Raw genomic sequence first — 15,090 nt, 5'->3', positions numbered from 1 at the left:
CAATTGCCTGGTACTCTCTTTATTTCATTGTTAAAATACTTCTCCCAATTCTTTTTAAGAATTTCATTAATATTGGGCATATCAATAGAGAATGACATAAAAAAAGCATTTTTTGTCAGTTCAAAAGGAAAGAACTGAATTTAAAGTGAAATCTTTATCAAGTAAAATGTGTTTGTAGTTTGAATCTCTGAGCTTTAATATTTCGATCACAAATGAATCTACTAAAGCTTCATGGTAGTGCATTTGTATCAAATAATTTTTAAGGATTTCAAGCTGCTTGTTAAACTCAGTCACCTGAAATAATGTTGCCATCCTAATTATCTGACCTTTAACTACATTTTATACTTCATGGGATGACAACTTTACAAATAAGCATTGAAGAAAGTTGGTTTTGAATAAAGCGAAGAGTGTCGTTTGGATTTTTGAAAAAAAGTGACAGTTTTTTTACCTGCATCTTTGTGATTTTTATGGTTCCTGTCAAGATTTTCCACTAGTTAGGTTTTTGTGGTTACTAGTGAACTTTTCTAACCAGAGCATCCAGAGAGTGGTTTTGTTTTGGTATATAGGCAAGGTAAATGTGGTCCATCCAAATGAATGGACATAGTGTATCAAGTGTAGAGGGGAAGTTTAGAAGTGAAGAGAGTAGAAACTATAGAAAATTAAGAGCTACAATACCTGAGCTAGCTAGGTATAGGTGGATTCAATTGGGTCATTATCGATGTCTTTGATTTTGAGAGATCTAATGGCTTTAGTGGGTCTTTTCTTTCTGTCTTACTTGTTTTCTTAGCAGTAGTTTTTAGAACAAAGCCAATTGTTTAGTTGTAGAAGGTCAGTATGATGTTGATTTTTGTTGATGAGAAGAGAAGGGTTAAATATATAGATAACCATATCATCAGTATAAAGGAGGAGTTGTAGATGATGTAGATCAAGAGGCAGTTTACTTATAAAAATGGAGAATAATATTGGCACAAGAATTGATCTCCGAGGAACTCCTGAAAGAATGAAGGCTCTATCTGATAAGACAGTCCCAGATTTATACAGTGAAAGTTTGGTTGGTCAGAAAATCTGTGAACCATCAAGTAGATTTAGTGCTTACACCCTTATTTTGTAAGTGGAATAATTGGATGGAATAGTCGACCAGATCAAAGGACCAAGTAAGATCAATGAATACTGCCTCGGTGAAGTTACCTTTATCTATGTTAGTGAGGATGCCATCAGTGAGTGTCAAGAGGCAGTCATGGTACTTGTACCTGCCCAAAAGCCATGCTGATCCTGAGAAAGTAAGTCATATTTATCAGTGTAAGTGATGAAATGGTTTTAAATGATTTTTTCAAGGAATTTACCAAGAACACAAATTTTTGAGATGGGATGGAATAGGGAGACTGATGAGGGTTTATGATCTTTTGGTACAGGTCTGACAAAGGATCACTTCCAGATAAGGGCATGGTATTGGTAGTGAGGCTAAGGTTTTAGATGTTTTTAAGTGGGGTGACTTTGAAAATCTCTACAGTGGTAGAGAAACCAAGCATATCCATGGCCACAGGGAAAGTCTAGAGGAATCACTTGTAGAAGTGTAATTTGTTTGCTTGTACTTTTGAAGAAGTAGAAGGGTAAGAGGTAGTCTGGGGGATTTGGCCGAACTTGTGTGCTTGAAAATGAAATGTTCAACTGTATGGGTAGACAAACTTCTTTCATATATTTTTAGAATATGCTATCCTTTAATGGACATACCAATGGTTTATATAACACATTGGATAAAATAAAAAAAAATAAATGAGATGTAATAAAGCTAGCCACTGAAATACAGTAGCAAAACAAACAAGAAAATCAGTGACAAGCAAAGCTATAAAAAAAAATATCTAGATGAAAATGGTGCTGAACACGATTTTACATTCAGCGTGATTGATATATTACATAAAAGATTAAGGGGAGGAGATTTGAACAATAATTTAGAGTTAAAAGAATATGCTTGGATAATAAAATTAAGGGCAGACCATGAATCTGGTATTAATAAAATGTTTAGTATTAAGCCTGTTTTGAAGCAGAAACGATTATGTTTCAAATGAAGTCAGTTTTATGGGCTAATTGTTTTTATGGGTCTATATCAGAACATCAAAGTATTAAAACTTCAACTGTTCTGATATCGAACAGTATTCAGCGAACGCTAAGAATAGTGAAGCTGCAGAACAGCGAATTCTTTCCTCGGGAAAGAATTCGGTTGGCTGTTTCTGTGGCTTCGCTATTCTTAGCGCTGTGGTGGAAAGTTACGGGTTGGGTTCAGGTAAGTGTGTGATTGTTTGTACATTAGGGTTAGGGACGGGTTAAGTGAGTTAGGATTAGGGCGCGGGTTAGGTGAGTGTGCGATAGTGACAGACCTTAGGGTTAGGGTTTGGGTTAAGGTAAGTGGGTAGATAGTAGTGTATATTTAGTTTAGTGTAGTGTTAGATGTAGGAATTTAAGTGTATATGTATGGTTGCTGTTTGTTTGATGTGCTTGTGTGTATGTGTTTCTGAGCAGCAATTTTTTTCCATGGGAAAAAATTTGCTGTTCTGAATGTTCAATATTTTCATGTTTAGATGTTTTGGGGCCGATGAAATAGCATTTGCTATTGTCATCTTTCGGTAACATGATATAAAGTCGTTTTTATTATATGATTGGTTGGACTGTGTCTTATGACTGAATTTGTTTCTTATTTAATTGCCTTTGCACTTTGCTATTACACTGAAGAAGGATTGGTATCTGAAAGCTTTATATGTTTTAATAAAAGGTTCTACTTTTATAGCATTACTTGCCACTGATTTTCTTGTTTATATAACACATTGCACACTAAACATTTATTGTATTGTTAAACTGAGATGTATGATTGCTATCGCCATGAAATGAGATGAAATATGGGGATCCTTTACTATTAATCCTATAAACTTGCCTTCTGGTATTTGAAGTTACCTTGTATCATTATGTTTGATTTAGTCTTTGTACTCCTGCATGAAGCTTTGACTCTTTAATTTCTGTATATTTCAAACTAACGACATCGTGATTCTGTCTTTGCTATAAATGGAATCATTTAGAATATTTTTGTTTCTCCTTTAATTTGTGTTCTACTTTTTGTCTTGCCGAAACTATATCATCCATCTGAAAATTATAAGATCATAATTTTCTCTTAGCTATAAATTTAGATCCCCACACTAAATATAATCATTTAGAAAATCTTTACTTCTCCTTTAATGTGTGTTCTATTTTCTGCCTTACCAAAGCCATGCCATTCATGTAAAACTGGTCATCATGCTTCTGTTTTCAATTTTGTAAATATGGGGTGCAGTGCATTTTATGAGTGATTACACAAGAACTACACCTTCCTGTTCACCGTGTACAGTGATATGACACTGTAACATCACCTTATTGTCTTGGGACCCATATAGGTGTCATTAATAGTATCCCTGTATATGAATTTTTTTGTTCAGCCCAATACTGGTTTTCTTGTTGATTTGATGCTAAATATTAATAAACTGAATATGTGGTATTGTTTGCTCATTGATATTACAACAAGCCCAGATGCTGCTTGTGCAGGGATATATTATATCCAAAATGTTGCTTATTATGAGTGCATCCATGTTGTTAAATTATTTTTTTAGCAGCATCGCAGATAGACTGTGCAAATAAGTATGCTTACTCTCTATTTTAAAACAGGTTCTGGCAATTTTTATCTTCTGGGTGTTGGAAAATACAGAGATGATCTTATTTTAGGCTAATTAGGTTGCAAGATAATATTTTAGTAAGAAATTAGTATCTGTTCCATAATTTTAAAGTACATTCAGCTCTGCTCATTATTTTACTTCTAGCTGTCACCTTAGCATTCATCATTAGTTGCATATAAAATGAGATTATTATATTTTGGTAACAAATGGAAATAGCTAAATTATTTTAACTTAATTTTTTTTAGCTTTTCAATCTGTTATTTACTTTAGTTATTCTTTAATCTCTTACTTGTTACTTTGCACCTAATTACTGCAGGAATATATAGTCTATGGCATGCTAGTATTGTAAGCTAACTAATTTTAATAGACCATTATATTCTGATACATGATTTTATCGTTTGCTATCTTATCTTTTGTGCTATATCATAATGAAAATGCATGCAATGGTCAAAACTATTTATGAACATTAATAGTGATTTATTAGCCTCTATTTGAAGATGCATCATTAAAATTCTTCGTTTACGTAAAAGCAAATTAATTTAGTTTGCTTAGGAACGTATAATGAAAAACAAATAAATGAAAACAGATTTTTTTTTTTACATAACACAAGTTAAGAAGAGAAAACTATACAACACCTGAAACATTTAAAACCTCCTCATTACATTTTGAATTAAATTATTTTCATAATATAATGTAATTCATTCATTCCTTCATTAATTCCATGACTGTCCTCTTTAGGTAGTTGATGGTTGTGGGGTGAGGGGAGCTAAAATCCCCACATGCAGTGTTTGCAAGAAAGAGCAAGCTGTTCCAGACAAGATGCTTTTTGTATCATGGGATACACCACATGCACACACACACACACACACACACACACACACACACACACACACACACACACACACACACACACACACACACACCCCAGCAGGAGTATAACCAATTCACCTACCACAGTTTTAGGAAGGAGGAAAACTGTAATGCATAATTAAAATGTAAGAATAGACATGTACAGAAAGGACACACAGAGTCTACCACATAAAGCATGCAAGCTGAGAATGAACCAGAGAAATATTGTAATTCTAAGACTTTTAACTGCAGGTCCTGCAATTATGAAAAAAAAAAGTCTGAAAATGCAGAAGAACAGCAACTGTTGAACATCAGTGTACTCTTTTAAGGCTGTTTTCTTTTTTGCAGGATGGCAAGCCCTCCAGAGCCTTGAACTTATATATATTAACTCTAAGTCAATATGCCATGTTGAAAAGAGAAATAGCAGATTTGTGATATATATATATATATATATATATATATATATATATATATATATATATATATATATAGATAGATATACACACACACACACACACACACACATATATATATATATATATATATATATATATATATATACCCAAGTATGAATCTTCGGTCATTCAGTCAGTCTTATTATTTCAGGATTCACACCAACAGCTCTCAGAATATGAAACAGTTACTTATCTAGGTGGTGTAAAGCAGCAATACTAATCACTGCAAAAGTATGCTGTCCTATATAGTATAATGATTCAAAGAATTAAAAGTCATTGCACAGGTGTATAATTGCCCTCATTTCTCAGTACATGATTACCACTCTCAGCTTTCTTTTCCATATAAGGATAACCTATATCCCTAAATGTGAACAAAATACCTATTTGTACCTTGCATCTCCTTACTTTCCCTTCTTCACGGATTCCCTTACTTCTATCAGTTTCTCTCCCATGGCTTTCATTCTAAATATCATAAGCTTTTTTCTCACTTCATATTGCACGTATTGTTTGTATTATACTAACTTACCTTTAAGTTCTGTATAAACTGGCTACAAATTCTCTAACTATTAAATTATTGTCATATGACTTGTATTTATTCTTAACCAATGTTTTCATGGTATGTTTACTTTGGTGTAATTATTTAAACTGTAGTTGTTTTTTTTTCTGCATTATTTTTTAAGTCTGTAAAATTATTGTTCTTAAAATCTTTTGTAATACTTTGGAGCTTTTCTTCCCAGGATTCTTCTGAAAATGGGATCCTACCCAATCAGACTTTCCTGGTAATCAAATGTTAATAAATAACTAAATAAATAAATAATAACAAACTGTATTCACAATATTATTAAGCGTCATCTTCATGAAAATAATCGTATGTCAAGATGTTTGAGTGCATGTGTTTATGCCTTTTGTTATTTTTAAGAGGACAAGGAAATCTGAACATTTGTTTGGTAATAAGTGTGTTTTATTAGTTAGGGTACTTTTTCTTTTGTCCATCTCAGTGGGAAATATGCATTAGTGAGATTCTAGTAAAATATTTATTTTGTCTTTGAAAGAAACACTCTATAATTTATGTAAGGCAAAAAAAATCTCATCCCTTAAAACCATACACTGAGTCATCTGCTTTATTTGTAAGTATAGCAAAACCCCTATTCTCCATTTTGTGCCCGATATTTCTCAAAAATATATATCCGCAGTGGTGCAGTGGTAGCATTGTTGCCTCACAGCAAGAGGTTCTCCCGTTCTATTCTTGGCTGGAATGCGGGGAGTGCCTTCTGTGTGGAGTCTGCATGTCCTCCCCGTGGTTGGGTGGGTGTTCGAAAGATATGCATAAATGGGTGTGCCTTCATTGAAGATTGAACGTCGAGCTGGCACCTTGGCATTCGTGAAAATCTACTGCCAATCATTAGCAGACCGGAGTTCCGCTCTGGCGACCCCTAACCGGGAAAAGCCGAAAGACAACAACAAACATCTCTCAAAAATATATAATAATAATAATAATGATAGTTCTATGCAATATGAGTATTTTAAATCAGCTTGTAATATATGCATTTATTTACTGTCAACACAATGATTAGCAGAAATAAAACATAGTGTGAATTCTAAAAGCTTTTCTAGCCTGAATTCAGCATCTTGGTATATTTTGTTCAGCAATAATACCCTTTATTTGCCTGCCTGTCTGTCTGTTCGTTTGTGTGTTTGCTTTTGTTTTTTCCATATGTTCAAGCCAAACATAATGTTGTTTTGTCTTTTAGGTATTTGGCCTTCATCCAAATGCAGATATAACTTACCAAACCAATATGGCAAATGAAACATTAAGTACCATAGTAAACATCCAGCCAAAAGACAGTGGTGGTGGAGGAGGTGAGACAAGAGAAGCCATGGTTCAGCACCTTGCAAATGAGATGCTGGACAAACTGCCACAGGACTATATTCCACATGAGGTACTGTTTTACAACATGTCCATTCAAAATGTCTGTGAACTAAATGATACCGAAGGCTTACGTATTAACTATTAAGTGTCATACATACAGATCAATATTTTTTCTTTAAATTAACGGAAGGGCACATGCAAGAAAAATCTTGTTGACTGACTACTTACAACAAAAGGATCAGTAATTGGATGTAGATTGAAAAAACTCGGAGTGATAAAGATAGTGGTGATGATAAGAGATTAAAGGCAATTTGGGACATTAATTTGTCGGTACTTACGTATTATCGCAACCAGATTTCAGAATGGCCAGAAATCAAAGCGTTGCTGTGTAAACATGTTTCTTAACCATGAAAGGCATGTGTAAGCAAGTCAGTAGTAGTAGTGGGTAACTGTGGGTATGAGTGCCCAGGAGGAACAAAGGTCAATTTGTAGGATCCTGTGGGGTGTGTCTTATTTATTCTGTGACCTGCACAGTGCTACACTTCTTCTTAATTCCAGCCTCAGCAAAGCCAAGTTAGTCCGGGACATATCATCTAACTGTTCATGGCCAGTAACAACTACTAAGTGGTGGGACAGTGATCCCTCACTGACTGCTCCATTTCTCGGTAGCAGAACTCCTGGGCCAGGGATGTCAGATATAGTATGTGTAATGTCTTTTCATTGGGGGTACTTTTGCATAATTCCCAAAATGACCATTTCAGTGTCTGTGAAGGCAATCGTTTTACCTTAAGATGACAGGTGCAGTAATAACGGAAACAGTCTTCCAGTTAAAAATGCAGTGTCCATTTACACATGAAATATTATGTTCTTGTCTGCTTTAATAATACCTATACTTCTGGACACTTGACAGGTTTCACTGTGGCCACGCACATTCATGCCCCTGGAGACACAGGAAAAAAAAGGACGGTAAATACGGAGACTCAGAAACAACAGCGGCTCATTCTAAACTCATTCCTCCCTTGTGCTCTGCTGTTTCCAAATAATGATTAACATTTGGGAGGATTGACAAAATTGACCCCAAATTAGGGACAGCATTTACAAACTTTTTAGAAAGTGGAGAAATCGCTATTTACGTATTATCTGCTTGTTTCCAATCTGGTTGCGATAATATGTAAGTACCAATTTGTCTAACATTAATGACTAGCCATTTAGACTTATATCTATCCATGAATAATCCACTCAGAATGAGTATACTTTAATAAGTATAACATTTTAAAATGCTGCTTTTAAAAAACAGTTCAAGAAAACTACAAGACAAGCTAAATACATGATTGGTTACCTATTGTGTGACAGGTTCTTCTGAATTTTAGAGGATAAGAAACCTGCATTAATTTAATAATTAGTATTTAGATTATTTATTTATATCCTTATTTATTTATTTCTGTTTGCTGACCAGGGAAGCGGGTTGGTCTACCAAGCCTTTTCAGCCATGACATGAGCTCAAAGAGCAATTAGACTTCAATTAACTGTGAGAATATACAAATATTATAAGTATGAGTAGAGAATAACACAGTGGACATAGTCATATGAAACAATTGCAATGGGTAAAAAATGACGATCTCACTATTGCAGACATTACATAAGCAGAAGGAGTAAAATTAAAGTCAAAACAGAGATAGATCAACAATTGTAGAAAATCGTCATAACCTAATTAGTTTCCGTTATAGTAGTAAGCAGCTCCAAAGTATGCTTCAGGTTGCTGATTGTAGTTGTTCATAGAGGCTTTGATGTGAGCTTGCTTACCCTCTGTATTTTATAATGGCCTAACAAGATTATATCATTCTTGAAAAAAAAAACTGCTTGGATCTGTCCTAATACATCAGAAAAGCTGTATAAAACTCAGGGTTCCTTCATCTGTAGGCATGAAACAGTTATACTCTATGTAAAATTCATAAGGTGGAATTCTATGTTCCGTACTCCAAGAATGAATTTTATTCCATTGCATTCCTTCATTCTGAACAGTGTGCTTGCAGTTAAAACCCAGATATTTCAGCTAAGATGTCCTTGCACTGACTTCACAACTACAGCTTGCCTAAATTTACAGGTTTATATAAAAATGTAAAAATGCAATATCTGCCTTTCTACATCCACAAATTCAGATCAAGTAAAACAAAGCATACATATTAACAGATATGTACATTCAACTAAAATTCAGCTGACCAAATTATGTTAAATGTATACATTCTAGTATCAAATACATATATGCATGTACTACCTTCTAGCAAAACTTAAAGTAAATATAATGTTTCTGCCTTACTGAAATGCAGAAATGAAGGAAGCTGTCTCCATACTTTTTGAAGTCATATTATGCATGCCTTATGTGGAACAAGGCAGACAAGTAAATGATGTAGTAAAGCGTGGTATGTACTACAGAGGGCTGCAGCACAATAAGCCACGTGTAACAATGTAGGAGACAATTAAAATAATTGTATTCGACAATGTCATCTTACATATATTTATTGTAAAGTACTCAAACATTCATTTTACATTTACTGCAAGTCATTAATATCTACAGCTACTTTGATGGCCTTTAATTATCAGAAAAGAATATTCTATTGGTCTGAGCAAAAATATTTAGTATTATGAGTTGTTTATTTACAGTGCAGTAAAAACATATTCAGCAATTTAAAGATGTCTTATATGAACACATATTAAAGAGTAACCCTGTATTATTAAACTGTTATAATATACATAGGTAAAAGCTAGACTTCAGAAGATGGGTGCAATTCAACCAATGAACATATTTTTACGTCAGGAGATTGACCGCATGCAACGTGTAATCACAAGAGTTCGAAGTACCCTAACAGATCTGAAGCTAGCAATAGATGGTAAGAGAAAGTTCTAATGTTTTTCCCTTGTCTACTGAGAAGGGCATTGCCTGCATGCTTTCAATGACTGTAATTGCATGTGTTAAATAAATGCTCCTTAGGAAATTCTTCATTTGGTAAGTAATGAAATCACAGGACACCTTAGGCAAACGTCTCAGCAAATCTGCAAATAACATCACGTTTTTCATTTGTTTTTTTTTTGTTACTGTTGTTTTCCTTCTTTAATTGTGCACATTTCACAAAGTTTGGAATTCTTTGCTGCCAACAAACACTTTCTATGGTTTGAACATTGAACATCGTTAGTAAATAGGTTGACAGTAATGTAATAGTAATAAGGAATTTTCATGCACATTGTGAGTGACTAGGTATAAGACATCTTTGTCTGCCTATGAGTACCAAATCGGGTAACTCTAGCAGTAAACAACACCATGATGCTAATATCACTCAGAACAGAAGCTCGCTGTTCCTAAATCATATGCATATATAATGTGGGAACAGGGCACATCTTCAGTATGCTGACTGACAATCATTTCAGAAGTGACATTAATGGATGACGTAGTTCAGCAAGACAGTGGTTTTGCATACCAGAGAATCCCCCTTAATTTGAGGTACAATGGTCATAGAGTTAGTATATAGGAGTATCAAGGGTGAAGGAGATGTGTGTGTGTGTGTGTGTGTGTGTGTGTGTGTGTGTGTGTGTGTGTGTGTGTGTGTGTGTGTGTGTGTGTGCGTGTGTGTGTACGTGTGTACAGGGGTGTGAGTCTGTTCGTTATAAAATTTGTAGTTTTCTGGCAAATCACTGAATACTGCAGTCATTCAATAATGACATACATTTGAGTTTCAGTCTTTATCCACGGCAGGGCTAGCTATCCAGCAGTGTACACATTGGCTCTAGATGATAGTCACTGTTAAAGTGACACCCCAACCCCATGGGCAGAAATAGGAAAAAGAAGGGGTCGTGGATGGATGGATTTATTTCAGGCTTTATATCCTTCAGAAAATGCATGCTAACAGAAATCCTGTTATTCTAACAACTTTCTAAGTTTATAAGAGTAATATTTAAAATCTGTCCCTTTGCCCTATTACTTTAGGCTTTGTCCAGATTTCTTTCTCTAAGAGGTTGTGAAGTATGGCTGAGACATAGGAGTCAGGCTAGGATATTCATACACACACACCGAACAGTATGTAACTCATAGATATACATGTCTTTTCATGGGCCTAAGAGAATGACAATGACTAGAAAAATGCACCACCCAGGAGATGGAGGTGTTACTGCAAGCTCTACACAGCCATCCTAATAAAAGATAAAATGAGGCTTTTTTGATGTCAGCTGTGGCAGGCAGCTGTACAGCACATCTCTGCTGTTTGCAGGCATAATAGCACAGCAGTACAGCAGCATCACAGGATCAACAATATGACACTGTATACCAAGACCATGGCACACGGCATTGCCAAGGACAGGTCAACAACACAGAAGAGCTTATAGAAATGGAACAGCTCCTTGTATTTCTGTCTGAGTCAAGTATGTGAACCCTAAGGCAAGGGGGTGGCTTGGATGGGAGAGCTGAGCTGGTGATGCCTGCCCATGTCCTCAGGAGATACACAGAATTAGTTATAGCATGTATAATTCAAGTTGTACACTAACACTTTCAATTGCGCATCAGTGCATATTTGTTCTACAGATATACTGAAGCTACAGATGCAACTTCATGCACTATAAGGTAAGTTTGTGCCTATGTGCTATTCATTAAGAAGCTTGTACACTCAGTTGCCTTAAGCTGGGGAATGAGACACCTGTTCCAGCACTGCTGCTCATATGTTATCTTTATGCTTTTAAAGGTTCATCTGATGAAGTGTCCAGCACAAGTAGAAATCAGCAGGTAACCTGTGGCTAAAGATGATGATGGCATTGTACACGTGGTCCAGTCAAATGACACAGTGGCACTGTGAGCAACGTTAACACTGTAGGGCATGTCAGAAGAATCCCCTGGAATGGCCTCTGTTTAGAGCTGCAACCCTGTCAGTGTGAGCTGTACTCAGGCTAAGAAGAGTCACCACCACATACAGCATCCTCTGGCCTAGTGCTTCTAATGTTCCCAAACACACTAAAAGAGGCAGACATGTTGGTGGCCATCACTGCCATGACCCAGGTCTTTCCCTGACCCTAGTACCCCATTTGACACCAGTCAGTTGATATGCAGGTTAGTGCTCCATGCACAGATAACTGTTACACACACCATGGTAGAGAGAGTGAACCACATGATCGCCATGAGGATACACAGCTGCTGCTTGGTCTGTGGGATGACCTGCAGTGCATACAGAGTAACATATCATATATGCACCTGAGGAAAACACATTTGTTGAGGTAACTGGTATTCCATATGACATCATTTGGTGAATCCATTAGGCATCCTGCCAATGGTCTGTATTGTACCTCTGCAAGCCATACCTGCCATGGCCATGCAGGGGTGTCGATGCATGGAGGATAGTTACAATCCAGGCTTATGCACTCATTGTTCTGGAGACTGCATCACTGTTATCCCTGGGTGTGGTAGCTAACATACTTAGGAAAGGTCAGTCTCGTGGTCATAGCTGGCAATACTCATCTGGCTCCTGCATTAGGAAGCTTACCAGGCCAATCATTCCAGTTCACCCAGCTCCACACTGTACATATTCCCTGATGGCCATCTAAATGCTAGATCTATCATTGGCCATCCTCAGGGTTGTGGACACCATCTGCTTATTGGCTTCCAACATGGAAAGCCACATTATGATTCTTGTACATTGTCATGAAGTACTAGGCCAAAGCCCACACAGAATGCATCCAGCTTCAGTACTAGAGTGTTACATGGTACACCTGGCCAAAATTCCATTCATGGAAGCTCTATCTTTACACTGGAAAATGTAATCCCTGATTCTCCCTAGCCTGCTACCTGCCTGAGTTGCTACTACTACTAGGAATCTTTGGTTGGCACAATGGTCAGGGAATAGGAATCTGCATTCACCTCCCTTGACCCTCACACTTCTGATACCATTTCTGTTACCTGTCACTAAGCTCCACTTCAGCTCTGCCCTGACCACTCATCTGGTCTATGTAAGTAAGGTAATGTCTGATGCAGAATGGTTAGTGAGTGTACTGTAATGAATAGTCTTGAGTATATTAATGCATGCTTCTGTTTTATTTCATGTTGTCCTTGATATAGCCCATACTTATGGACCAGACTCTGCCTCTTTGTCAGCTTGAAAACATATTGTGCCATCTCTGCATTGTAAGGGATGCCATTGCAGCCTCTTCCTCCAAAGACTTTGTGCCAACTCCTCCTTCACTTCCACTCTAGGTCTGTCAGGCAGTACTGTTATGTTCCAGTTTCACTACTAAAGCTCAAAATTTCAAATCATCGCCCCCCCCACACCCCCTGCTATTTAAATATACCAACTCTGAGATAGCATTACAGTGAAGAGAATGGTAAAGCTGCCATTCCGCACTGTACGACGATCTTCATTGACAAGGTTCGATATTTCAAACCTTCTGATCCTCTGGTCTGTTCTCAAGTTACAGCTGCTTCTACACTACTTTGTTGTGTAACATTACACACACCAAAAATAACTGAGTACAGTATGCCAGCATATACAGCCAAGCAAAGGAAGTGTGCTTTCAAGAATCTGAATATGTGTTCAAAAATGTATGTGTTCGTGAATGTGTGGTGTTGCATGCCATTTCAACAATGTTCTGAGGGAGGGTTCAGATGGGGGTCATTGTCCACCATTCCTAACCATATCCCTGATAACACAAAACAGTGGACATTGTTATATGTAGCATGCTGCTTATTCATTAGGAATCACATATACTGGTTTATGTAACTGGCAATGTGTGCACCTACCAACTAGTTAACCTTGTGGGAAGTTACCTCATGTGAAAAGTTGGTAATGACTCACATATGTGCCAGATGTGGGAATCATGGGCACTGCCTAGATGATACACAGACACATTGTATATAATATCCTATGTATTGCACACCAGCTGACAGTTAATGGAGTGGAAGCCTTTCCCAGTTTATGTACTGGCCACCATGTCAATCAGTTCAGGCCTTGATGACATTGCGGCTGCAATCAATATGTTCATAGGTTCATAGTTTCACAGATAAACACTAGACTGCCCTTCTGGGACATTGCATGCCTAGCCACCTTCTCTCAAAGGTGAGAATCAAACCCAGAAGAAACCCTGTGTCTGTAAAGTACACATCTTAACCATTATGCCATTCCCCAGACCCTATGCCAATCCTCAATCCATTATGCACCCAGAACCTTAGGGAAATGGACTGTGTTTTAATGTGTCCACATTATGGTGGCTCTCTCCTCTGCAGTCTACAGAAACTGTAAATGCTCCTTTATATGCTACAGAATCATATCAAGAAATTCATGTAGGATCCACAAGGTCAACAATTGTGAAACTCTTAATGTCTCCCCTTGTCAGTTACTGAAAGTCCCCCATAACAGAATAGATAAGCACTGTGCATCTGAACACTGAATGTATATGTCTGATTTGCTCCATCATGTTTCAGTTTGCCATTTGCATATCTAATGAGCTTCCTTAGCATGATGATGCTCAAATTCATGCCATTATGCATTCGTGTGCATATCATAAATGCTGAGCTATTTTTTGTAGTGCGATCATGCTAGCTGTGTCTCTGAATAGCCCCCTCCATTGCTGTTCATTGGGCTATTTGACATAACATTGTATACTGATAATGTCTTAATTACACCACATTTCAGGCCCAGTTAAACAAATAATAATAATAATAATAATAATAACAATAAAATTATCTGAACAGTAACTCCCCAAAAATACAACTTCACTACTTAAATCAAATTCCTAATACTGAAGTTTGACACTCTTTTAACAACAAATAAAATAAGTTAAAAAAATAGTAACTAAATATTATACAGTTAAAAAAACAGACCATAACCAGGCAATCTAAAAATGGTACTACCAGCAGAACAGTCACATGGTAAAAATAAGCGTTAAATAAAATGAAACTATCTTGAAAACTTGGGCAAACTATAAAATTAACATATCCTAACATAACTCAGACTGTCATAATAAAGTTAAGTGATAAAATTACCCAGCACCATAAAAAAGTTAAAAATCATCTCATGACTTTAGTCAAGAACCACTCTTTAGACTGCATATTCATAATAATATTGGGGACTTACTTTCTACACTATTTAATACACAATTTAATAAATAACTATTTACCATTAAAAGGAATGGAAAACATTGATCTGTTCTTTAAGAAAAATTGATCTGACATGATCCAATCCATCTGTATCAA

General features: G+C 36.4%; 1 protein-coding gene across 1 annotated transcript in view; it reads left to right on the top strand.

Annotated features, from left to right (window-relative positions):
• LOC122796791 (dynein axonemal heavy chain 5-like) overlaps nucleotides 1-15,090 on the top strand; it is a 2,204,633-nt gene that overhangs the window by 1,944,928 nt on the left and 244,615 nt on the right. The window contains exons 72-73 of the mRNA XM_044065521.1: nucleotides 6,751-6,939; nucleotides 9,625-9,757. Of these exons, the coding sequence (XP_043921456.1) occupies nucleotides 6,751-6,939; nucleotides 9,625-9,757 (322 nt within the window). The remainder of the gene's footprint in view (nucleotides 1-6,750; nucleotides 6,940-9,624; nucleotides 9,758-15,090) is intronic.

The sequence above is a fragment of the Protopterus annectens genome, chromosome 3.part0 (genome assembly GCF_019279795.1).
Source record: "Protopterus annectens isolate FY-2018-M chromosome 3.part0, PAN1.0, whole genome shotgun sequence".
Lineage (NCBI taxonomy): Eukaryota > Metazoa > Chordata > Ceratodontiformes > Protopteridae > Protopterus > Protopterus annectens.
Note: the sequence above shows the minus strand (reverse complement) of the source record. Positions and strands in the feature narration are given on the sequence as shown.